The 23,954-nt window shown below is 41.3% G+C and overlaps 1 protein-coding gene and 1 pseudogene across 1 annotated transcript; both read right to left on the bottom strand.

Annotated features, from left to right (window-relative positions):
- Positions 1-7,695: 7,695 nt before the first annotated feature.
- LOC116599979 lies at positions 7,696-13,197 on the bottom strand (annotated as a pseudogene).
- Positions 13,198-18,037: 4,840 nt separating this feature from the next.
- Positions 18,038-21,116, bottom strand: LOC116599044 (mammaglobin-B-like). The gene is made up of 3 exons (XM_032358685.1): positions 20,969-21,116; positions 20,030-20,217; positions 18,038-18,225 (listed from the first exon to the last, which is right to left on the bottom strand). Exons 1-3 carry the CDS (start codon positions 21,021-21,023, stop codon positions 18,187-18,189), a joined length of 282 nt encoding a protein of 93 aa, XP_032214576.1. The 5' UTR covers positions 21,024-21,116; the 3' UTR covers positions 18,038-18,186.
- Positions 21,117-23,954: the final 2,838 nt, after the last annotated feature.

Here is a 23,954-nt window from a genome sequence, read left to right as displayed (position 1 = left end):
GCGGGTATTAGAGAGGGCATGGATTGCATGGAGCACTGGGTGTGGTGCAAAAACAATGAATACTGTTACGCTGAAAAGAAATTTTAAAAATTCTCTGCATAGTTAGACATTTGATCCAGATCAGATCACATCCTGATAGGGCACCTCCTTGACTACAGCAGGGTTACAAAGATTTAGAGGGAAAGAGAATGCTAGGGAAAGTGATTACTTCAGGTCTCCACACAGTCCAGTGGGATCAGGAAAGAGCCCCAGTCCCTGCCTCTCACCTTCTCTAAGATATTTTTCACATCATTGCTAGAATAAAAGAGCCAGTCATAACTTTGTGGGTAAGCTTAGAATGTGTTCAAACAGATTATCTGGGGAGTTGTGTTTGTATGAGTGTGTGTATCTTTTTAACATATCTGTATCCAATGACACAATCTTAGTTTTTAATCTCAAGCTAGCATATTCCAACATATAAATAGTGTGACTTTGGGACTCCTGGGTGACTGGGTCAGTTAAGTGTCTACCTTTGGTTCTGGTCATCATCCCAGTGCCCTGGTCCTGGGGTGGAGCCCAGCATCTGGCTCTATGCTCAGCAGGGAGCCTGCCTTTCTCTTGCCCTCTCCCTGCCACTCCTCATGCGCTCTCTCTCCCTCTCTCCCTCTCTCTCTCTCTTTCTCTTCCTCTCAGTTAAATAAGTAAATAAAATCTTTTAAAAATAAATAAATAGTGTGAACTCCTTGTCTCCAGATTGACCATCCCATTCTCTGCCCTCTGGAATGATCTGACTCTACCATTCACTTAATAATTGATTACTAAAATCTTCTCTTCCCTAATATCCAAGACAAAAACAAGTTGTTGTTCCATTCAGGCACACTTACTTGTTTGAAATAAAAAGAAAGTAAATTTCAGCACCAGGAGAGTCTTGGAAGGAGGGAATGTGTTTTAAAAAGGACTGAACTAACAATCAGTAAGCCTGTATTCGAGGCCTGCCTCTGCTGCTTGCTCTGCAATATGAGGGAGTCACAGCTTCCAAGGTCGGGCATTGTCATTGGCACTACTGTGGGATGAGATCATAAATCCTCTGGGGTTCCTGTCTAGTTCTGACTTCAGGGATCTAGTGCTCGCTTTGGCAGCACATATACTGACTTCAGGGATCTAGAGGGGGAAATGATTTTCCTTACACCAACTGTATTTCTTTTTCTTCACCAGCTAATGCAATCACCTGCCCAGTTTTTGCACTTGAATTAAGGAGCTTCTCCCTTCTAAATGCAGCTAGCTACAAGATTATAATTCAGATATTATGTGACCCACCTCAAGAAATCATTCAGGCCAAGATGGAAGTGAGGAGCCGCACAGGTCAGACACCCTATAACAACAACAATAACAACAACAACAACAAAAATGCTAATTGCAAGCACATTGGTAATTCCTTTCTTCTTTGTCCATCGAAGCTTCTGCTCAGCTGAGCAGCCAGGAGGGCATTAAGGATGATGTTCTTTCAAGGTCCCACGTGGTGGAGTTAGCTGCCTCCTTGCTCATCCCTTCAGGGTGGATGACATTACACCTGGGGAGGTACACTAAGGCAGCACCGAGCATCTGACCTCCTTCTCAGATCAGCACCACCTTGGGCACCAGATTCTCCATACTGTGCTGAGGAGGAGGACACTGGGGGCCTCACCATTGTGACTGGGTCCTTGCCTGGGAGTCTTCCTGAGGGGTAGTTCCCCTGATCAAGTGGACACAACCACAGCAGAATTCCACAGGGGTGCTGGGATTGTTGAATAAGGAGGCGGCTAAAAGGCAGGGAACACGGTCTACTGCGAGCATGGAGGGAAGCTGGCTAGGCAGTCCAGCAGGCCACTTCCTGCCAACAACTCTCTTCCTTATTGAACCAATGGCCAGAGACTTTTCTTCCTCTGTATCCTGCATCCACAGATGAAGAGGAAACACTTAAATTAAATCTTTTTCTAGAAGTAAGATATATATAACAATGTCTCTCAGCCCACTGTTGGGTGTGGGTCATAAGATTCAGTCACAAAGGTGCATGGGGGCCAGGTTTTCAGTGCTTGGAAGACAAGTGCCATCTGGTTGAGTTTCCACATGGTGAACATGGGACTCTTCTGAAAAAAGTATTCCCAAATATCCCCACTTCAGTGAAAGATTACTCTTCTGCCCTGGGATAGCAGAGAAAAAAATCCTGGGATGCTCCTCCTCCCATCAGAAATCTGACTCTTACATCCATTTTGGATTTTATCTTTGTGTGGTATAAAAGAATGGTCTATATGATAATTGACTCTCTCTGCTTGACTTATTTCACTCAGCATCATCTCTTCCAGTCCCGTCCATGTTGCTACAAAAGTTGGGTATTCATCCTTTCTGATGGAGGCATAATACTCCATAGTGTATATGGACCACATCTTCGTTACCCATTCATCCGTTGAAGGACATCTTGGTTCTTTCCACAGTTTGGCGATGGTGGTCATTGCTGCTATAAACATTGGGGTACAGATGGCCCTTCTTTTCACTACATCTGTATCTTTGGGGTAAATACCCAGTAGTGCAATGGCAGGATCATAGGGAAGTTCTATTTTTAATTTCTTGAGGAATCTCCACACTGTTCTCCAAAGAGGCTGCACCAACTTGCATTCCCACCAACAGTATAAGAGGGTTCCCCTTTCTCCACATCCTCTCCAACACACGTTGTTTCCTGCCTTGCTAATTTTGGCCATTCTAACTGGTATAAGGTGATATCTCAATGTGGTTTTAATTTGAATCTCCCTGAGGACTAGTGATCATGAACATTTTTTCATGTGTCTGATAGCCATTTGTATGTCTTCATTGGAGAAGTGTCTGTTCATCTCTTCTGCCCCTTTTTTTAGATGATTGTCTGTTTTGTGTGTGTTGAGTTTGAGGAGTTCTTTATAGATCCTGGATATCAACCTTTTGTCTGTACTGTCATTTGCAAATATCTTCTCCCATTCCGTAGGTTGCCTCTTTGTTTTCTTGACTGTTTCCCTTGCTATGCAGAAGCTTTTGATCTTGATGAAGTCCCAAAAGTTCATCTTTGCTTTCGTTTCCTTTGCCTTTGAAGACATATCTTGAAAGAAGTTGCTGTGGCTGATATCAAAGAGATTACTGCCTATATTCTCCTCTAGGATTCTGATGGATTCCTGTCTCATGTTGAGGTCTTTTATCCATTTTGAGTTTATTTTTGTGTATGGTGTAAGAGAATGGTCGAGTTTCATTCTTCTACATATAGTTGTCCAGTTCTCCCAGCACCATTTATTGAAGAGACTGTCTTTTTTCCACTGTATATTTTTTCCCGTTTTGTTGAAGATTATTTGCCCATAGAATTGAGGGTCCATATCTGGGCTCTCTCCTCTGTTACACTGGTCTATGTGTCTGTTTTTATGCCAGTACCATGCTGTCTTGGTGATCAAAGCTTTGTAGTAACGCTTGAAATCAGGTAGCGTGATGCCCCCTGTTTTATTTTTGTTTTTCAACATTTCCTTGGCAATTCGGGGTCTCTTCTGATTACATACAAATTTTAGGATTATTTGCTCCAGCTTTTTGAAAAATACCAGTGGAATTTTGATCGGAATGGCATTAAAAGTATAGATTGCTCTAGGCAGTAGAGACATTTTAACAACATTTATTCTTCCGATCCAAGAGCATGGAATGGTCTTCCATCTTTTTGTGTCTTCTTCAATTTCTTTCATGAGTGTTCTGTAGTTCCTCGAGTACAGATCCTTTACCTCTTTGGTTAGGTTTATTCCCAGGTATCTTATAGTTCTTGGTGCTATAGTAAGTGGAATCGATTCTCTAATTTCCCTTTCTGTATTTTCATTGTTAGTGTATAAGAAAGCAGCTGATTTCTGTACATTGACTTTGTATCCTGCCATGTTGCTGAATTGCTGAATGAGTTCTAGTAGTTTGGGGGTGGAGTCTTTTGGGTTTTCCATAAAAAGAATCATGTCATCTGCAAAGAGAGAGAGTTTGACTTCTTCATTGCCAATTTGGATACCTTTTATTTATCTTTGTTTTCTGATTGCTGTTGCTAGGACTTCTAATACTATGTTGAACAAGAGTGGTGAGAGTGGGCTGCCTAGTGCAATCTATACGTTTAATGCCATTGTGATCAAAATTCCACCGATATTTTTCAAAGAGCTGGAGCAAATAATGCTAAAATTTGTATGGAATCAGAAGAGACCCCGAATCACTAAGGAAATGTTGAAAAACAAAAATAAAACTGGGGGCATCACGTTACCTGGTTTCAAGGTTTACTACAAAGCTGTGATCACCAAGACAGCATGGTACTGGCATAAACAGGCAGAATTATTCATGTTCCACATGTAAACCCTGAAAATACTTATTGTGAAAGGTCACAAGGAAATGGACACAAGGTAACAAGGTCAGCTAACAATTCTTGAACTTCTTCACACAGCAGGTGTGCTGGTCCATCCCTGAGGTACATTCTTCTCAGTGTAAGTATTTTCAGGGTTTACATGTGGAACACGAATAATTCTGCCTCATTTTGACAATAAATGATATTAATTTATATATAAAACTAAAAAGGGCCTTCAGTTCTTTAAGAGATGACGTATTGCGTGGAGCACTGGGTGTGGTGCATAAACTATGAATCTTGGAACATTGAAAAAACAAACTAAAATTAAAAAAAAGAGAGATGTATTATCAATAACATTTTATATCATGGATTTAAGAAGTATCAAAAGTTGAACTATATCTGTCTTTTTTAAAATTTATTTTTTATTTATGTTCAGCCTAACAATATTCATTATTTTTGTACCACACCCAGCGCTCCATGCAATCCGTGCCCTCTATAATACCCACCACCTCGTACCCCAACCTCCCACCCCCGCCACTTCAAACACCTCAGATTGTTTTTCAGAGTCCATAGTCTCTCATGGTTCACCTCCCCTTCCAATTTCCCCCAACTCCCTTCTCCTCTCTAACTCCCCATGTCCTCCATGCTATTTGTGGAAATATATCTGTCTTTATTCAAAGCTGCAAGCATCTTTGATGGCATCCAAATCCCCACTCTGCCTTATCTTACACACTTTATAATACACATTTTATCTCTTCCCTTGTCCTTGTGCACTGTTGAGCCTCTGAAATTGTTGCCCTGGGGCCCCTCAGGGTAATGTGTGAGCTGACCAAGCCATCTACTACCCCCACCCGTCATCTGCCAGCAACTCTCATACCCCTAACACATGCTCAGACTCTTGCTATAAGCTGTGACCTCTAAAAGAATCCCATAACATGGAAAAGTCCAGGGTATCAGAGATTATTTCCTTCACCTTGTTTGCCAACTCTTGCCATAACACAATGGTACTAAATCTCTTTCCTATTTCATACATAGGGAATAGAATGAAGAAAAAATTTAGGAATGCTTGGCTTGCTCCAGAATTTTCCATAGCAGTTTCTCATGTGCACTGACCTACTTGTGCATTTCATAATGCTGGGAATCCAGTCCAGGTGGCATTTCAGACACAACGTGGTGTTTGAGGACCCTTCATTCAACTGCGCATTGACTTCATATTCCATCACCCATCACTGGGATCCTCCCATGACCCAGCTGTAATCATGTACTCTCCTGGTGTGACCCTTCCTTCCTGGAAAGACAGAAGTTTGTTTATCCCATTTTGCATCCGCAAAACAATTGTTAGCTTTGTATTTGAAACTAATTAGGAATTTAAAGGAACTATGCAATGGTATATACCCTAGAAGAACACATGTTCCAGTTTACCCAGATCCACCTATTATGGGTGAGTTACTCTATTTGCTCCCAAACACAGCCTCTTTGTGGGAATTCGGTTAAAAAAAAAAAAAAAAGAATAAGAAACTGTCTCAACTTATGAGATGAATTTTCCCACAGATTTACAATATCTTTAACATCAAATTACAACCACATATCATACCCCAATCCCAGAGCTCTGGCAAGGTCATTCTCAAACCAAGGCACATTATACACTAAATAAATCACAAGTAACAAGTCTACTGTGGCCTAAAGCTCTCTCTTTGATACAATAAGCATACAGGCTACATTAAAAGGAGCTGGGAAGCTCTGCACCTATGAAATTGTCATAGGCCCAGGAGATTTCCATGAAGGACTCCAGCAATTTTCTTCTGCCATGAGAAGAAAACACTTGAATATCAAGGACTCTTTTCACCCCAAGCTTCTTTTAAGTCACGGCTGCCAGACCAATGTGGAACTTTGTCACAATTCATGTGCTCTATCTGAGTAGCAGATGTTACATAGAGCAATTCCAGAGGGGCTGCCTTGTAGCTCTCAAGGTCAGGTAACAAGGTCAGCTAACAATTCTTGAACTTCTTCACACAAGCAGGTGGGCTGGTCCAACCCTGAGGTACATTCTTCTCAGTATAAGTCAGCCCATATGACTGAGAACATGTGAATGAGAACCTTGAGGACAGCAAGTCACAATTTCATCACAGGTTCCTCCCAAAGAGGGGGAGTTTGAGTCCTCTGCAAACACTTAAGGACATGGCACTCAGATGTCACTTAGGATGGCAAAAATAAGCAGATTTTCTCCATCTTTAGCTTAGGGGCAGGAAACTAGTTACCCAGTGGCATCAACAACAGGTTGAGTAAAGTTGTTTCTGAATTTTGGAAGCACTGCATGAAGAAGGAGGCCAAATAACCTCAGGACTTGTGAGGTATGCCAGGAAACTGGTGAACTAAAACTCTGTAGGATTCTCAAGACTATTTACTTAGCTGACCTTTGTATTTTTCTTATCACAAAGACTGTTCTTCTTGAATAGTCTTTTTTTTGTTTCGTTTTCAGCATAACAGTATTCATTATTTTTGCACCACACCCAGTGCTCCATGCAATCCATGCCCTCTATAATACCCACCACCTGGTACCCCGACCTCCCACCCCCCGCCCCTTCAAAACCCTCAGATTGTTTTTCAGAGTCCGTAGTCTCTCATGGTTCACCTCCCCTTCCAATTTCCCCCAACTCCCTTCTCCTCTCTAACTCCCCATGTCCTCCATGCTATTTGTTATGAATAGTCTTTTGTAGTGAAATGGATAGTAAAAGTCATCTCTGCCCTGTGGGTATTGATCCTATCTAATTTCCATTAGCTCTAATATTTATGTACCCATAGCTTTAGCATATTCCTCAAATCTCTCCTTGTAGATTTGTCACTCTGGGAATAAGACATAAGACATAAGGGGACTTTTCCTTCTTTTATTTTTACTTTGAAATAGTTTTATTAGCTCATAAGACCTTTGTATATTAAAAAAAAAACCCAAACACTATGCAGTATTAAATCACAATTACATTTTTTTTTTACCAACTCATACTACTCTGAATATACATCTTTTAAAGAAAAACAAAATCCTACAGAACTGAATTTGGAAATGACATCATGACTAAAACTATGACAAAATAAGATAATTCTTTATAACATTAATTCATTGCACAAAGCTGGCAGATATTTTCATAAGCATAACCACAACCATTGCACAGAGTGCAAATGGACACAATTTCAATGTTACACATTTAGCTGAAGTCCATGTGCCTCCACCTAAGCAACTCTGACACTTCTGGCAAAAAATTTTGGTGTCGTTTAACTTTCACCAGGCAACGGACTCACAATCCAGTTACTCTTGTTCTCCTTAAAAAACAGACACATCCTTCTGTTGTCAAAGCATGCAAGAGTCATTGTCACCTTTGCTTAAGGAAATCAACTCCTCTCTATTCCTCAGGCAGATATTCTTTTTTTTTTTTTTTAATTTTTTTATATTTATTTTTTTTTTATTTCCAGCATAACAGTATTCATTATTTTTGCACCACACCCCGTGCTCCATGCAATCCGTGCCCTCTATAATACCCACCACCTGGTACCCCAACCTCCCACCCCCCGTCCCTTCAAAACCCTCAGATTGTTTTTCAGAGTCCGTAGTCTCTCATGGTTCACCTCAGGCAGATATTCTTGATCCACAGGCTCACACTACATGGGGTTGTTCGTGTGCTGTAGCCCAAATCCTTCATCAGCTTAGTGGGTACTGTCCTCAGGTGCAGCAGAACAGGGGGCAGAGACCCCTGGTGATTTTGCACACATGCTTTGATGTTGCAGGCACTTTACACCTCAATGGACTTAAGGGCTCTGGTAAAATAGACTACACACTGGGCCAGAAGCACCTCACATTCAGACATGCCTATAAAATGACAGTCTTGGTGGGCAACAACTGCTTGTGTAGATGCAGAAGGGTGTGCCAGATCTATGTCCTCACTGGCAAACCCCACAGCCTCCTTGCCACATACAACCGGCCCTCTCCTCCTTCAAGCATGTAGAGGGAGGCACTCTGGTTTGAGCCCTGCATCCACTTATGAGGTGCAGAGATGCAGTTGTAATGCTCTTTCTTCTCCTGTTCGGTCATATAAAATATGAGATTGTTGGAGGCCTTCCTTTATGTCATTTTCAGTGATCAGAACTCTACTGAGAGAAAAGTGTTTTTTTGGTTTGTTTTTTGTTTTTTTTTTAAATTTATTTTTTATTTATTTTCAGCATAATAGTATTCATTATTTTTGCACCACACCCAGTGCTCCATGCAATCCGTGCCCTCTATAATACCCTCCACCTGGTACCCCAACCTCCCCCACCCCGCCACTTGCCCACTCTTCTTACAGAACATCTTCCTAGAGTTTAACCTGGCCAGCACTGCCAGCTGTAGTCCATTCAATCCAGCTAGAGCATCCCTGTTGCTAAGATAAACAGGAGAGTCTGTTGCTTTATCTCCTGTGAACACAGCTGTCTTTGAACTGCTGTTACTTTTCTGGCTCAGAGGGTCAGTGGGATGGCTGGAGTCTAGGATGTGGATTCCCAGGTTAAACCATCACCAATGACTCTACGGGAAGCTTTTCAAGAGTGATAGCGCAACAGCAGTTTGGGAGAACAGCATTGACCTGGAAGGAAGGGTTTTCCATGGTTGCCCCAATCGGAGCGATCATCCCACATTCCACATGAAGAAGGAAAGTATGCTGCTGAGATTTATTGAATTGATGAATCTCATCAATAAAAAGGATGGTTTTCCTTTTGAAAAAGCTCTTTTTATATTGAGCTTGTTTTATGATGTTTCACACATCATTTCTCTTGGCATTTGTTGTAGACAATGTCACAAATCTTGTGCTATGTTTCTTGTTGTTTTTGGCTATGATGTGAGCCAGAATGGTCTTGGAGCAGCCCCATGGTCCTCAAGGGACTTTTTTTATTCCAGCATTTCCTAGTACACAGGTATTGATCAATAAAGCTTATGGGTGCATTAGTTGATGTATTAATTACACAAATAAGCCATGTTTATTATATTGTAGGCAAAAAACTTACCAGATATTAATTTTTCTATAGGTCAGACTATTGGTCTCCATCAAGATGAGAAATAAAACCCAAGCTCTGTAGATTAAAACATTGTGTGCCAGATAGGCTCTATGTTTCCTTAGTTCCAGAGTTGCTTTGTCCTACTCATGTCTCTATTGTTAGAACTGAAGGCCTATGAGTTACATATCCAAGACTCTCTTACCAGTGTTGCTTTGTGTGGTACTCCATGGAAGACACTGATGGGAGTTTAAAGATGGAAAGAAGGCAGATGCCATGTTTTCTCAGCTTCTTAAAATTTTTTTTTAATTTATTTTTTATTTATTTGCAGCATAACAGTATTCATTATTTTTGCACCACACCCAGTGCTCCATGCAATCCGTGCCCTCTATAATACCCACCACCTGGTACCCCAACCTCCCACGCCTCTGCCACTTCAAACTCCTCAGATTGTTTTTCAGAGTCCACAGTCTCTCATGGTTCACCTCCCCCTCCAATTTCCCCCAACTCCCTTCTCCTCTCCATCTCCCTATGTCCTCTGTGTTATTTGTTATGCTCTACAAATAAGTGAAACCATATGATAATTGACTCTCTCTGCTTGACTTATTTCACTCAGCATCATCTCTTCCAGTCCTGTCCATGTTGCTACAAAAGTTGGGTATTCATCCTTTATGATGGAGGCATAATACTCCATAGTGTATATGGACCACATCTTCCTTATCCATTCATCTGTCCATTCATAGTGTATATGGACCACATCTTCCTTATCCATTCATCTGTTGATGCCTTATCCAAGGCATCTTGGTTCTTTCCACAGTTTGACGACTGTGGCCATTGCTGCTATAAACATTGGGGTACAGATGGCCCCTCTTTTCACTACATCTGTATCTTTGGGGTAAATACCCAGTAGTGCAATAGTAGGGTCATAGGGAAGCTCTATTTTTAATTTCTTGAGAAATCCCCACACTGTTTTCCAAAGTGGCTGCACCAACTTGCATTCCCACCAACAGTATAAGAGGGTTCCCCTTTCTCCACATCCTCTCCAACACACGTTGTTTCCTGTCTTGTTAATTTTGGCCATTCTAACTGGTGTAAGGTGATATCTCAATGTGGTTTTAATTTGAATCTCCCTGAGGGCTAGCGATGATGAACATTTTTTCATGTGTCTGGTAGCCATTTGTATGTCTTCATTGGAGAAGTGTCTGTTCATGTCTTCTGCCCATTTTCTGACATGATTATCTGTTTTGTGTGTGTTGAGTTTGAGGAGTTCTTTATAGATCCTGGATATCAGCCCTTTGTCTGTATTGTCATTTGCTCAGCTTTTGATGTCACCCCTTGCAGTGGTTGCAGAACTGGTGTCTCCAGGACCCACCAAAGCCCAGCAAGGACAAAGTTTTACCAATTATGGGAGCATGGAAAATGACCCTCTAACCAGGGGATATTCAGGAAGGCTTCTTGGGGGGTATGACATGAAGATAAAGAAAATACTCATGCTAGAGTAACAGTCAACCTTCAACAACTTTACACAGGGTCAAAATAGAGGAAGACTTGGTCTCACTGCATGCTAGGAACTGGATAGCATGAACAACATGGACTTCTCGGGCAGGGGGTAAAACTGTGACCAGGTGAAACCCAGGAGGACTGAAGAGCTTTTCAGGGGCTCTGGACCACTTCCTTCCACTCCAATGCCTGGGTTCTTTCAACCCATGAACAGTAATCCTCTCTGGAAGTGACCTCAGATTGTCTCTGGAGATTTTTTTACTTCATTCCTCTTTTATCTCATTCCCTGGGTAGGAGATGCAAGGATCAGAGTCCCAGTGTTTATTGAATGTCTAGGAACAATGAATAGTTAGAGAGAGAAATGGACCATCCCCAGTTAGAGAATGCAACTCCCCAGTTTCTACCAGCAGAACTGGTTCTGCCAATTGATCCTGCTAACTTATCACGATTGAGCACATAATCTATGCTGACTTGGGTCAAGAAAAAAAGTGATGGAAATATTAAGCATCCTCATGTCAAGATGTGCATAGTGATATGATTTAAATAGATCAATGCAGAGAAACTTGTGAATATTAGATATATTATAATAGCATAAATGAGATTTAAACCAATACTAACCAATACCAAGTCATCTCTTTGGAAGGGAGGGATTACAGGGCCTTTTATTTTTTTTTAAGATTTTTATTTATTTATTTGATAGACAGAGAGAGATCACAAGTAGGCAGAGAGGCAGGCAGAGAGAGAGGGGGAAGCAGGCTCCCCGCTGAGCAGAGAGCCCGATGTGGGGCTCGATCCCAGGACCCTGAGATCATGACCTGAGCTGAAGGCAGAGGCTTAAACCACTGAGCCACCCAGGCGCCCCTACAGGGCCTTTAATAAAACCTTTTCTCTCTAGGCTGGGCAAACACACATGGAATGGGAGAGAATTTCAGTGAATGCTTTGCTGAGTTTGAAATGTGGTGATGATTTAGGTGGTTTCTTTGGTCCATTCACCTTCTCCAAGCACAGCCTTGGAGCATCTCCCATGATCCCTGAGGGTTTAGAGTAAACACTCTGAAAGCAATCATAACTCTCCTCATTTAACTTCCAGTGCTTCATTTCCTGAATTCTCTGATACTAAAATTGTGTTTGCCTGTTCCTCTGCCTGTCACATTCTCTAGGAAACAACAGGATTCAGCAAAGAGAGGGAGTTGGAGAGAGAGAGTGACTGTACTAATATTTGCAGGAAGGTCAATCCTGGTTTTCTAAACAAGGTGTCAGGTGATCCATTGAGACCTGAAGGATCAACATGAATTGTCCAGGTGATCAAGGTGGATGCGGTTATCCAGAACAAGGATATGGAGTTTAGCTCATTGCTACTGTGAGGGAGACATCTTGTGGTCTTCTCTAGGAATCACACCCATTCCATAAAAGGTGAGCATCCATATCTGCCTTACCCATCTGTGCCTATAACCCTAAACCTCAGGAAAATGGTTGCTTGTCTGTCTTCCTGTGAGTATGCTTATTTATGTGCCAGCTGATGAATAGGATTCATAAGCGTGAGTTTCATCCCTTTTACACTCCCACATCTAACCCATGTTGGCTTCTTTTTAATTTAAATTCAATTAGCTTACATACAGTATATCTTTAGTTTCAGATGTAGTGTTCAATGATTCATTAGTTGTGTATAACACCCAGTGCTCATCACATCACATGCCCATGTTGACTTTTAAATAAAATTCCATAATTCCTTCCTTTATCATAATCCATGAAGAATCTCCATCCCCAGTGGGATGCAAATTCTTCTTAGAGTGATATTACTTACAGCCTCAGGTGCAGTGGGATTGCAAGGTCCCCACATAGAGAGGGCTCGCTGCCCCACTGAAGGGAATCATTTACACGCTGCCAGCCTCAGTGTTCCTGGTTGCTTCTCCCACGCCATTTCACAGTCATCTCCAGTACTAAAGAGAGTAAAGACAGGATGCAATGAAGATCAGATTATGTTGGAGATCCCATTTCTTTGCTGATGGTTTTGTTTTGTTTTGTTTTGTTTTGTTTGGTACTGTCATCTGGAATGGTATTTTCTTAAATTCCATTTTGACTTCCTTATCATCTTTGATCTGGACTTCCCTGCTAACCTGTTTCTCTCATTGGTTTTCCCTTGCCTGGGTCCTCCCACTGACTGATTCTTACATCAGGGTAATTTGTGGAATTTGTGGAATTTGCCTTTTGGAGAGCCCAAGGGCAGGCTTACCTGAAATGTGCACTTTGGCATATTGACTATTTCCAATAAAAGTTACTTGAGAGACAATCAGTGCATAAAGACACTCAGACCGTCCTCTGTTGCCTCGAAAGCAGGAAATAACTCTTCCCATGTAAGGTAAGATCTCTGTACCGGGAGGTAGACATTCTTATCACCAAAGATAGAAAATGTGGACCTGGAAAACTGTAGAAAGAATCCTTGTTACTTTTTGTTGTTGTTGTTATTTCCTTTCAGAGTAACAGAATTCATTGTTTATGCACCACACCCAATGCTCCACGCAATACGTGCCCTCTATAGTACCCACCACCCAACCAGCCACTCCCCATCCCTTCAAAACCCTCAGATTGTTTTTCAGAGACCATAGTCTCTCATGGTTGTTTTTCTTTTTCAACATTTCCTTAGCAATCCGGGGTCTCTTCTGTTTCCATACAAATTTTAGGATTATTTGCTCCAACTCTTTGAAAAATACAGGTGGAATTTTGATCAGAATGGCATTAAAAATATAGATTGCTCTAGGCAGTATAGACATTTTAACAATGTTTATTCTTCCTATCCAAGAGCGTGGAATAGTCTTCCATCTTTCTGTGTCTTCAATTTCTTTCATGAGTGTTCTGTAGTTCTTCGAGTACAGATCCTTTACCTCTTTGGTTAGATTTATTCCCAGGTATCTGATGGTTCTTGGTGCTATAGTAAATGGAATTGATTCTCTAATTTCCCTTTCTGTATTTTCATTGTTAGTGTATAAGAAAGCCACTGATTTCTGTACACTGACTTTGTATTCTGCCACATTACTGAATTGCTGTATGAGTTCTAGTAGTTTGGGGGTGGAGTCTTTTGGGTTTTCCATGTAAAGAATCATGTCATCTGCCAAGACAGAGAGTTTGACTTCCTCATTGCCAATTTGGATACCTTTTATTTCTCTTTGTTGTCTGATTGCTGTTGCTAGGATTTCTAATACTATGTTGAAAAAGAGTGGTGAGAGTGGGCATCCTTGTCGTGTTCCTGATCTCAGTGGGAAGGCTGTGAGCTTTTTCTCATTGAAGATGATATTTGCTGTGGGTTTTTCATAGATAGATTTGATGAAGTTCAGGAATGTTCCCTCTATCCCTATACTTTGAAGCGTTTTAATCAGGAACGGATGCTGGATTTTTGTCAAATGCTTTTTCTGCATCAATTGAGAGTACCATATGTTCTTGTTCTTTCTTTTATTAATGTACTGTATCACATTGATTGATTTGTGAATGTTGAACCAACCTTGCAGCCCTGGAATAAATCCCACTTGGTCGTGGTGAATAATACTTTTAATGTACTGTTGGATCCTATTGGAGAGTATTTTGGTGAGAATTTTCGCATCTGTGTTCATCAAGGATATTGGTCTGTAATTCTCTTTTTTGATGGGATCCTTGTCTGGTTTTGAGATCAAGATGATGCTGACCTCATAAAATGAGTTTGGAAGTTTTCCTTCTATTTCTATTCTTTGGAACAGTTTCAGGAGAATAGGAATTAATTCTTCTTTAAATGTTTAGTAGAATGCCTCTGGGAAGCTGTCTGGCCCTGGGCTTTTGTTTGTTTGGAGACTTTTTTTTAAATTAATTTATTTATTTTTAGAAAAACAGTATTCATTATTTTTTTTTCACCACACCCAGTGCTCCATGCAATCCGTGCCTTCTATAATGCCCACCACCTGGTACCCCAACCTCCCACCCCCCCCACCACTTCAAACTCCTCAGATTGTTTTTCGGAGTCCATAGTCTCTCATGATTCTCCTCCCCTTCCAATTTCCCCCAACTCCCTTCTCCTCTCTAACACCCCTTGTCCTCCATGATATTTGTTATGCTCCACAAATAAGTGGAACCATATGATAATTGACTCTCTGCTTGACTTATTTCACTCAGCATCATCTCTTCCAGTCCTGTCCATGTTGCTACAAAAGTTAGGTATTCATCCTTTCTGATGGAGGCATCATACTCCATAGTGTATATGGACCACATCTTCCTTATCCATTCGTCTGTTGAAGGGCATCTTGGTTCTTTCCATAGTTTGGCGACCATGGTCATTACTGCTATAAACATTGGGGTACATATGGCCCTTCTTTTCACTACATCTGTATCTTTGGGGTAAATACCCAGGAGTGCAATTGCAGGGTCATAGGGTTCTATTTTTAATTTCTTGAGGAAATTCCACACTGTTCTTCAAAGGCTGCACTAACTTGCATTCCCACCAACAGTGTAAGAGGGTTCCCCTTTCTCCACATCCTCTCCAACACATGTTGTTTCCTGTTTTGTTAATTTTGGCCATTCTAACTGGTGTAAGGTGATATCTCAATGTGGTTTTAATTTGAATCTCCCTGAAGGCTAGTGATGAAGAACATTTTTTCATGTGTCTGATAGCCATTTGTATGTCTTCATTGGAGAAGTGTCTGTTCATATCTTCTGCCCATTTTTTGATATGATTGCCTGTTTAATGTGTGTTGAGTTTGAGGAGTTCATTATAGATCCTGGATATCAACCTTTTGTCTGTACTGTCATTTGCAAATATCTTCTCCCATTCCGTGGGTTGCCTCTTTGTTTTCTTGACTGTTTCCTTTGCTGTACTGAAGCTTTTGATTTTGATGAAGTCCCAAAAGTTTATTTTTGCTTTTGTTTCCTTTGCCTTTGGAGACATATCTTGAAAGAAGTTGCTGTGGCTGATATCAAAGAGGATACTGCCTATGTTCTCCTCTAGGATTCTGATAGATTCCTGTCTCACGTTGAGGTCTTTTATCCATTTTGAGTTTATCTTTGTGTACAGTATAAGAGAATGGTCGAGTTTCATTCTTCTACTTATAGCTGTCCAATTTTCCTAGCACCATTTATTGAAGAGACTGTCTTTTTTCCACTGTATATTTTTTCCCGTTTTGTCGAAGATTAATTGACCATAGAGTTGAGGGTCCATATCTGGGCTCTCTACTCTGTTCCACTGGTCTATGTGTCTGTTTTTCTGCCAGTGCCATGCTGTCTTGGTGATCACAGCTTTGTAATAAAGCTTGAAACCAGGTAATGTGATGCCCCCCGTTTTATTTTTGTTTTTCAACATTTCCTTAGAGATTCGGAGTCTCTTCTGATTCCATACAAATTTTTGGATTATTTGCTTCAGCTCTTTGAAGAATACCGGTAGAATTTTGATCAGAATGGCATTAAAAGTATAGATTGCTCTAGGCAGTAGAGACATTTTAACAATGTTTATTCTTCCGATCCAAGAGCATGGAATAGTCTTCCATCTTTTTGTGTCTTCAATTTCTTTCATGAGTGTTCTGTAGTTCCTCAAGTACAGATCCTTTACCTCTTTTTTTAGGTTTATTCCCAGGTATCTTATGATTCTTGGTGCTATAGTAAATGGAATTGATTCTCTAATTTCCCTTTCTGTATTTTCATTGTTAGTGTATAAGAAAGCCACTGATTTCTGCACATTGACTTTGTATCCTGCCACGTTGCTGAATTGCTGTATGAGTTCTAGTAGTTTGGGGGTGGAGTCTTGGGTTTTCCATATAAAGAAAAATAGAATTTCCCTATGACCCTGCAATTGCACTCCTGGGTATTTACCCCAAAGATACAGATGTAGTGAAAAGAAGGGCCATCTGTACCCCAAGGTTTATAGCAGCAATGGCCATGGTCGCCAAACTATGGAAAGAACCAAGATGCCCTTCAACAGACGAATGGATAAGGAAGATGTGGTCCTATACACTATGGAGTATGATGCCTCCATCATAAAGGATGAATACCCAACTTTTGTAGCAACATGGACAGGACTGGAAGAGATGATGCTGAGTGAAATAAGTCAAGCAGAGAGAGTCAATTATCATATGGTTCCACTTATTTGTGGAGCATAACAAATAGCATGGAGGACAAGGGGTGTTAGAGAGGAGAAGGGAGTTGGGGGAAATTGGAAGGGGAGGAGAATCATGAGAGACTATGGACTCTGAAAAACAATCTGAGGGGTTTGCAGTGGTGGGGGGGTGGGAAGTTGGGGTTCCAGGTGGTGGGTGTTATAGAAGGCACGGATTGCATGGAGCACTGGGTGTGGTGAAAAAATAATGAATACTGTTTTTCTGAAAATAAATAAATTAATAAAAAAAATAAACCACCATTTTGCACCAAAGATCTCTCAAGAATTCTTTCTTGGTCATCGACTCCAGACCTCAGCCCACTGAACCTCACCTAGGTTCTAGAACTTCATCAACAGGAATGTGGGGACAGGTAGACATAAGGACAGCTATGGTTCAGTATAAAACCCACTGGCTTTGCCTTCTTCCCACAGAACACGCACCTTTCCCTCAACCTACCTGGCCTTCTAGGTCCTCCTGGTGGGGAAACTGGACCACATTGCCACTTGCAGGGCCAGGACTATGGGCACCCACAGAATTTCAGGGGCTACTCCCCATCTCAGTAATTAGGCAAATCAATTTTAATGAACTATTTCAAGAATCAAAATGGAGGCCACATATTAAAATTTATAATCAAGACCACATTCACCCATGGCTTGTATGAGTCACGTCTCTCCCTGGCTCTAGTCCTGCCCCACACTCTTGGACAGGGGCAGAAGCTGAGCGAGGCCTAGCCATAGTGAGCTGTGCTTGCAGCACAGATGAAGACTGCAGTGTCTCAGGGACCTGCACGTGGCCCAAACACCAGAACCTAAGTCTCAAGAGCTTCCCACATGGTCCTGATAGAAATGGGGTCAGGAGGGTGGAAGAGCACATTGTCAGAGAGAGGACCATGTTGAGCTACACATGGGGATGAACCAAGTGCTTTTCACACTCCCCAGTCCTTCATCCGTGTGCTCTCCAATGAAGAATTGTGTGTGTGTGTGGGTGTGTGTGTGTGTGTGTGTGTGTGTGTACGTGCAGGCACAACCACCTGTGATAGAAGCAGATCTCTAAAGTGTCCATTTTGATCAGAGAACATAAGACGAACTTTCCATTTGTAGACACTTTATTGAAATGAAAATGTACGCAAGGTTTCAACAATTGTCTTGAAGTTAATAGATCAAAAAACAAAAAGGAGAAGAAAGTTGTGGTTCATTGTACTCTCTGTAGTCCTCAGTGTCCCAAGTCAGACACAGGTTAAGAGTTATCACACCACTTACTTTGATATATTATGTCCTGGAAAACAAAACAGGTCAACACTCAGATTTTCAGCTTTCTGTTAGAAAGTAAGTCTTGAAAAACAAACATTTTTTCTTCTTGGCTTCCTGGGTTTGTCCACACACATCTGGCATACAAGGAAGTCAGTGTTTTAATTAAGATCAGAATGATTTCAAACCCCTCAGATTGTGGTGGGGGGTGGGAGATTGGGGTACCAGGTGGTGGGTATTATAGATGGCACGGATTGCATGGAGCACTAGATGTGGTGAAAAAATAATGAATACTGTTTTTCTGAAAATAAATTAATTAATTAAAAAAATTATTTACATATATCACAATAAATTAATATATATTTTTTTAAAAAAACAAAAACAAAACAAAACAAAAAAAAAAAGATCAGAATGATTTCGTCTCTCATTCTAAGGATCAGGAGACTTTATCAATGCCAGAGAGGTGCTGGTGTGCTGGCCCAGATCTCTTTCTGTCAGGGATCCTGGTAAAACTTTTTTCTCCAAAATATCATATCCCATAAATATGCTGTGTGTATTATCAGTTTTCAACAAAGAACTGTTCAGTCTAAGCTCAAATATATAGAAATGTGAAGTTTTTGAGCTCCGGTGTGGCCTTACATGTTAGAAATACTGAAAACAGTCCGAAACAAAAACCATTACCTTTGAGACCCAGAGAAGAATGGAGATGTGCACTCCAAGTGATCAGTCTAATTGAGGTTTTTAAAGAAAAAATTCCATTACCCTTGGTTGCTGGGTTTTTCAGGCTTTAAACTGTTTGCGGTAAATGCACGTAACATAAAATTGACCATTTTCATCATCTTAAGTATATAGTCCAGCAGTATTAAGTATACTGATGTTGTGGTGCAACCAATGTCCAGAACATTTTCATCTTGCTATGGTGAGACTCTGTTCCCACTGAACAATCCCCATTTCCCATACCACCAAAACCCTAGAAAGCACTATTTTACCTCCTGTCTCTAGGAGACTGGCTACGTTAGAAAATGGGTGTAAATGACCTAATGCAACAGTTGTCTTCTTTTACCAGCTTATTTCCTTTATCATAATATGCTCAAGGTCTATCTATGTTGTGCCCTGTGTCATCATCTTCTCAGTGAGTGACACTTTAACCTTTAGCTTTGGCACCCCGGAAGGTTTTCAATGGCATATTAGGATAGGGAATAAAATGTAGATAACCAACACTACTGATTGTTGTTTTATACAATTCTAGCCCCATGGATGATTCATACCCATGACCTCTACTTGTCTTTCATGGGGTCTTAAAGTAATGGTCAAGGAGTCCAATCACTTATACTAACACACTGGGATTTCTTGAAAGTGCGTTTTAAATTCTTTTAATAAGAGGTACAGAATCTACTTCAAATGGATTCTTCTGCATTCTATTTAAAAATTCTTATGAACATTTCCCTCTTTGTTTCTAAGAAGAAGGGAATCTTTTTTGCTGATCACTTCTACAGGTGAGGGACTTCTTGAGATTCAGATGTTTTCTCACCTTGATAAAAAATGGGTGTGCGCACACACCTGAATGTATGTGTGTGTGTGTGTGTGTTGTTTCCCTGTTTGGCCTTTTTCACTAATCTTTCCCTAGAGATTCCACAAAGTGAAGAGGCAAGTTATCAGTGGAACCTTGGCTGGCTTTCTGGATGTCAAAGGATTCACATACACCCACAATTAAACTCACTGAAGTAATATAAGCCATGTGTGACAACTGTTGTGACATAATGAGTGACAAACTTAGAGCCTGCTTGTCCCTGTTCAGAGGCTTGAAAGCTTATCAAAGAAAGGGTAATTACCATCATCTCTGCAACACTGCTCAGAGTTTTTTCTGGCTGGATGAGAAAACACCACTTCAGTTGTCCTAATGCCTCATCAGTTCCAGGACCATTTGAGAAAGGTTTAAGGATGTTTTGGTATTCGCCTATGCTCACTTGAAGATCAATTGCTTTGTTAATCACCTCATCTAGAGATGAGCATCCAGAACCTGGAAGAAAACATGCAAAAGTGGTCGCAATTACATAGGTATGAAGGCCTTTTGGGAGTCCCTAGGATATGGTCATCTTCTTACATCTCAGTAGACACACACATTCAGAGGGATTATGGTGAATGGTCTTGGGTTCTCAATTCTAGCAGAGTAAGCTCGGGATCTAGGATTTCCTTTAAGCCTGAAATCACATGTGCCCCCTCCTCACCCACACACTACCTCTGTAGTCCAGAGAAGCCAAACACTAGTAAACCAAGAAACAGAAGACACTGGAGAAATGAGATGCTCTGCTTGTGTTTGGGGAACAAGAGGTCTTCCAGAGGGCTCTGACTTGATCGTCAGCCAAAATCCTGTCCTACCAGAGAGAGTCAATTATCATATGGTATCACTTATTTGTGGAGCACAACAAATAGCATGGAGGACATGGGGAGTTAGAGAGGAGAAGGGAGTTGGGAGAAATTGGAAGGAGAGGTGAACCATGAGAGACTGTGGACTCTGAAAAACAATCTGAGGGGTTTGAAGTGGCGGGGGGTGGGTGGGAGGTTGGGGTACCAGGAGGTGGGTATTATAGAGGGCACAGATTGCACGGAGCACTGGGTGTGGTAAAAAAAAAATGAATACTGTTATGCTGAAAATAAATAAATTTAATTAAAAATAATATAAATAAATAAATAAATAAATAAATAAAAAGACAACTCAATTTTTAAAAAATGAAAAAAAAAAAATCCTGTCCTACCCGCACAGAACTCACCTGCAAAGCAGGAAAGGGGGAGGGCAATCAGCAGAAAGACTCTCAGCAACTTCATGGCTGAAGGCAGCTCTGGTTGTCTGGTCTTAGGGAGGAAGGAGCTCACTTTGGTGATGAGTGCCTAGGAGTCCTCCTTTTACTCTCCTGCTCACCACCTTAATCCCTCCCCTAAATGAGGGAATGAGTCACACGATGGAACTGGCTTTGGACCAGGAAATGACAGCAAGAATCAACTGCAACCGAGCCAGCCTGTGCTCTGTTTGCAGAAACCAAGGAGACAGAGCTTTTTGGACTCAAAACAATTTTGGAACTGCAAGAATCACACATGATTTTAGATAAAATCAATGCAAAAGTGCTTGTTAACTCATCAGATTACAGCAAAGTTAGCCTGTGTTGTCATCATGTCATTTTATTATTATTGGGGTTTATATCCTCCTGGCAGCCCTCCTCCTTCTTCAAGTTCCACACAGCTTTTATCCCGTGGGTCTGCTCCTTCTGGCTTAGCACACATCTGGGCTCAGTGCAATACCACATATGTCCTTTGGAAGGCAGACTTTCCTTGCCCATAGACACTATAGTGAAGCGCTTGTGTTTGACAACGTCTCTCTCTCTTTTTCAAAAAATTTTTATTTATTTCTAAAATTTCTTTTCAGTGTTCCAGAATTCATTGTTTATGCACCACACCCAGTGCTCCATGCAATACGTGCCCTCCATAATACCTACCCCCAGGCTCACCCAACCTCCCACCCCCTTCCCCTCCAAACCCTCAGATTGTTTTTCAGAGTCCACAGTCTCTCAAGCTTCGTCTCCCCCTCCAATTTCCCCCAACTCCATTTTATTCTCTCTGAAGGGTCTTTTACAAAGAATGCCTCATTTATTTAATTCAATTTCATAAATTCATTCTATTACAAATCTATGAATTTTTTTTTTTTTTTTTTTTTTTTTTTTTTTTTTTTTTGCTGTTTAGGACTTTTCCCCCACTGATTTCAAGGATGATGCAAACTGTAGAGCAAGTGGTTGCTCAGCAGAGGCAGTGCTGAGGGTGCAACAGTGACCAGGTCTGGGCTCAAGCAGACGTGGGTTCAAATCTTGGAGGCAACACCTAATCAAGAAGTGTCCTCAGGCAAGTGAAACTGCTGCTCATTTCAAGATTCCTTTTCCTCATCCCTAAAAGGAGCAGGAATAATACCACACCTGGTTTTGCAAGGATGACAGACACTCTGTGAAGAGCTTATCCAGGGACCCCTGGGTGGGTCAGTTGGTTAAACATCTGCCTTCAGTTCAGGTCATGATCTTGGGGTCCTGAGATCAGCTCCGATTTCAGGCTACCTGCTCAGCAGGGAGTCTTCTTCACCCTCTCCCCCATCCCACTGCATGTGGTCTCTCGTTTTGTGTGTCAAATAAATTAATAAAATCTTAAAAAAAAAAAAAAAAAAAGCTTATCCAGGGCTTCAAACAAGGTAATCCTGAATAAAGGGAAGGTTTCATCCATGCATGGATCCATCCATCCATCCACCGCTCAAAAGTAGCCATGAGCTTCCCCCATGACTAGGGCTGTGCTGTGTGACCCAGATTCAATTGTTCACCCAGAACTTCGACCCTGTGGAGGTTACTTCTCACAAGGGAGGCAACAAACAAGCCCATAAATGAATGGGTGACATCAGAAAGTGGCTGCTGCAGAACCACAAAACAGCCACAATGGGCCATGTCCTGTACAGAGGTCCAGGCCAGCTACGGGAGGGCAAATTTTAAAGCCTGGATGAGTGGACAATGATATCAAGGGGAAGATCTGGGAAAGAGTGCTCTAGGCAGAGGGAACAGCAGGTACAGAGGCTCTGGGGCACTTGGTATTTGGCAAGATAAGGAAAGTACACACAGTGTGCCTCTGGGTGTCAAGAGAGACACAGGATAGCCTCATACTATAGAAATAGAAAAACTGCATCAGCTTAAGCAGGGACAATAAGAGGATAACAGAAACAAGAGAAACAATGTAGGCTGAAGTTAAGAAAAAGAAAAAGAAATTGATGAGAGAGCCAGAGAGATGAGTTAATTATTCACAAATGCAGTATTTGGATTGTTTTGGACTCATTTCTTCCCATCATTCAGCTAGAGCGTAAGTTGCCAAGATCAATACTAATTTAGGGAGAGGCTAGAAATACGGAAGAAGATGATGTTCTATGTTACTTTCCCCAGTTGACTGCTGCCCGTCTCTTTCAAAAGGCAGAGGGACTTCAGTAATGAAAGGAGAGACTTTTTGGTTAGGTCTTTTAATTTTTTTTTAAGATTTTACTTTTATTTATATGAGAGAGAGAGAGAGAGAGAACATGTGCACAAGCAGGGGGAGGGGCAAAGGAAGAGGGGAAGGTTGAAGCAGACTCCCCGCTGAGCAGGGAGCCTGACGAGGGGCTCCGTCCCAGGACCCTGGGATCATGAACTGAGCTGAAAGCAGATGCTTAAGCAGCTGAGACACCCAGGTGTTCCTGACTAGGTCTTAATGGAGATTCAGCCTGGTGTCCTAGTTGTTATGGACTTGCCCTTTTACCTGCGGGGACACAGGTCCCTTCAGAGGATTTTTACTCAACAAAAAATAAAATAAAATAAAAAAGTAAAAATCCCACATCATTTCCATGATGCTCACAGTAAAGAGGTGTATTTTTTGTACTTTTATGTTTTCTGCATAATAGATGATGATCATTCTCAGGTGAATGAAAAAGCAATAACCACCCCACAAAGGACTCATTGCCAACCCAGTGTTAACAAGGAGAAATAGAAGAAACCAAAAGGTCCAAATGTGTAGCTAGCCTCATGTTTTCTTTTCCCAAAAGGAGCTTTAAGTCAGGTCCCCAGATGATGCTCTGAAACTAAAGGAATGAAGGAGTCTTCAGTTTGGGTGTTGGTGTGACAGATATCAATCCCCTATTAAGACAAACCATGGTGTAGGTATGAACTTGTACAGGTACATATTTTACACTGAATACCTTGTGTCATG

This window comes from Mustela erminea, chromosome 9 (assembly GCF_009829155.1).
Source record: "Mustela erminea isolate mMusErm1 chromosome 9, mMusErm1.Pri, whole genome shotgun sequence".
Taxonomy (NCBI): domain Eukaryota; kingdom Metazoa; phylum Chordata; class Mammalia; order Carnivora; family Mustelidae; genus Mustela; species Mustela erminea.
This window is presented reverse-complemented; position numbering and strand designations above follow the sequence as displayed.

Coding starts and splice junctions, on each gene's coding strand:
- LOC116599044 (XM_032358685.1), bottom strand. CDS start 21,023: ATGAAGTTGCTGAGAGTCTTTCTGCTGATTGCCCTCCCCCTTTCCTGC. Junction 20,218..20,968: donor CCCCCTTTCCTGCTTTGCAG/GTGAGTTCTGTG, acceptor GTTTTCTTCCAG/GTTCTGGATGCTCATCTCTA. Junction 18,226..20,029: donor GCAGTGTTGCAGAGATGATG/GTAATTACCCTT, acceptor TTTGTTTTCCAG/GACATAATATATCAAAGTAA.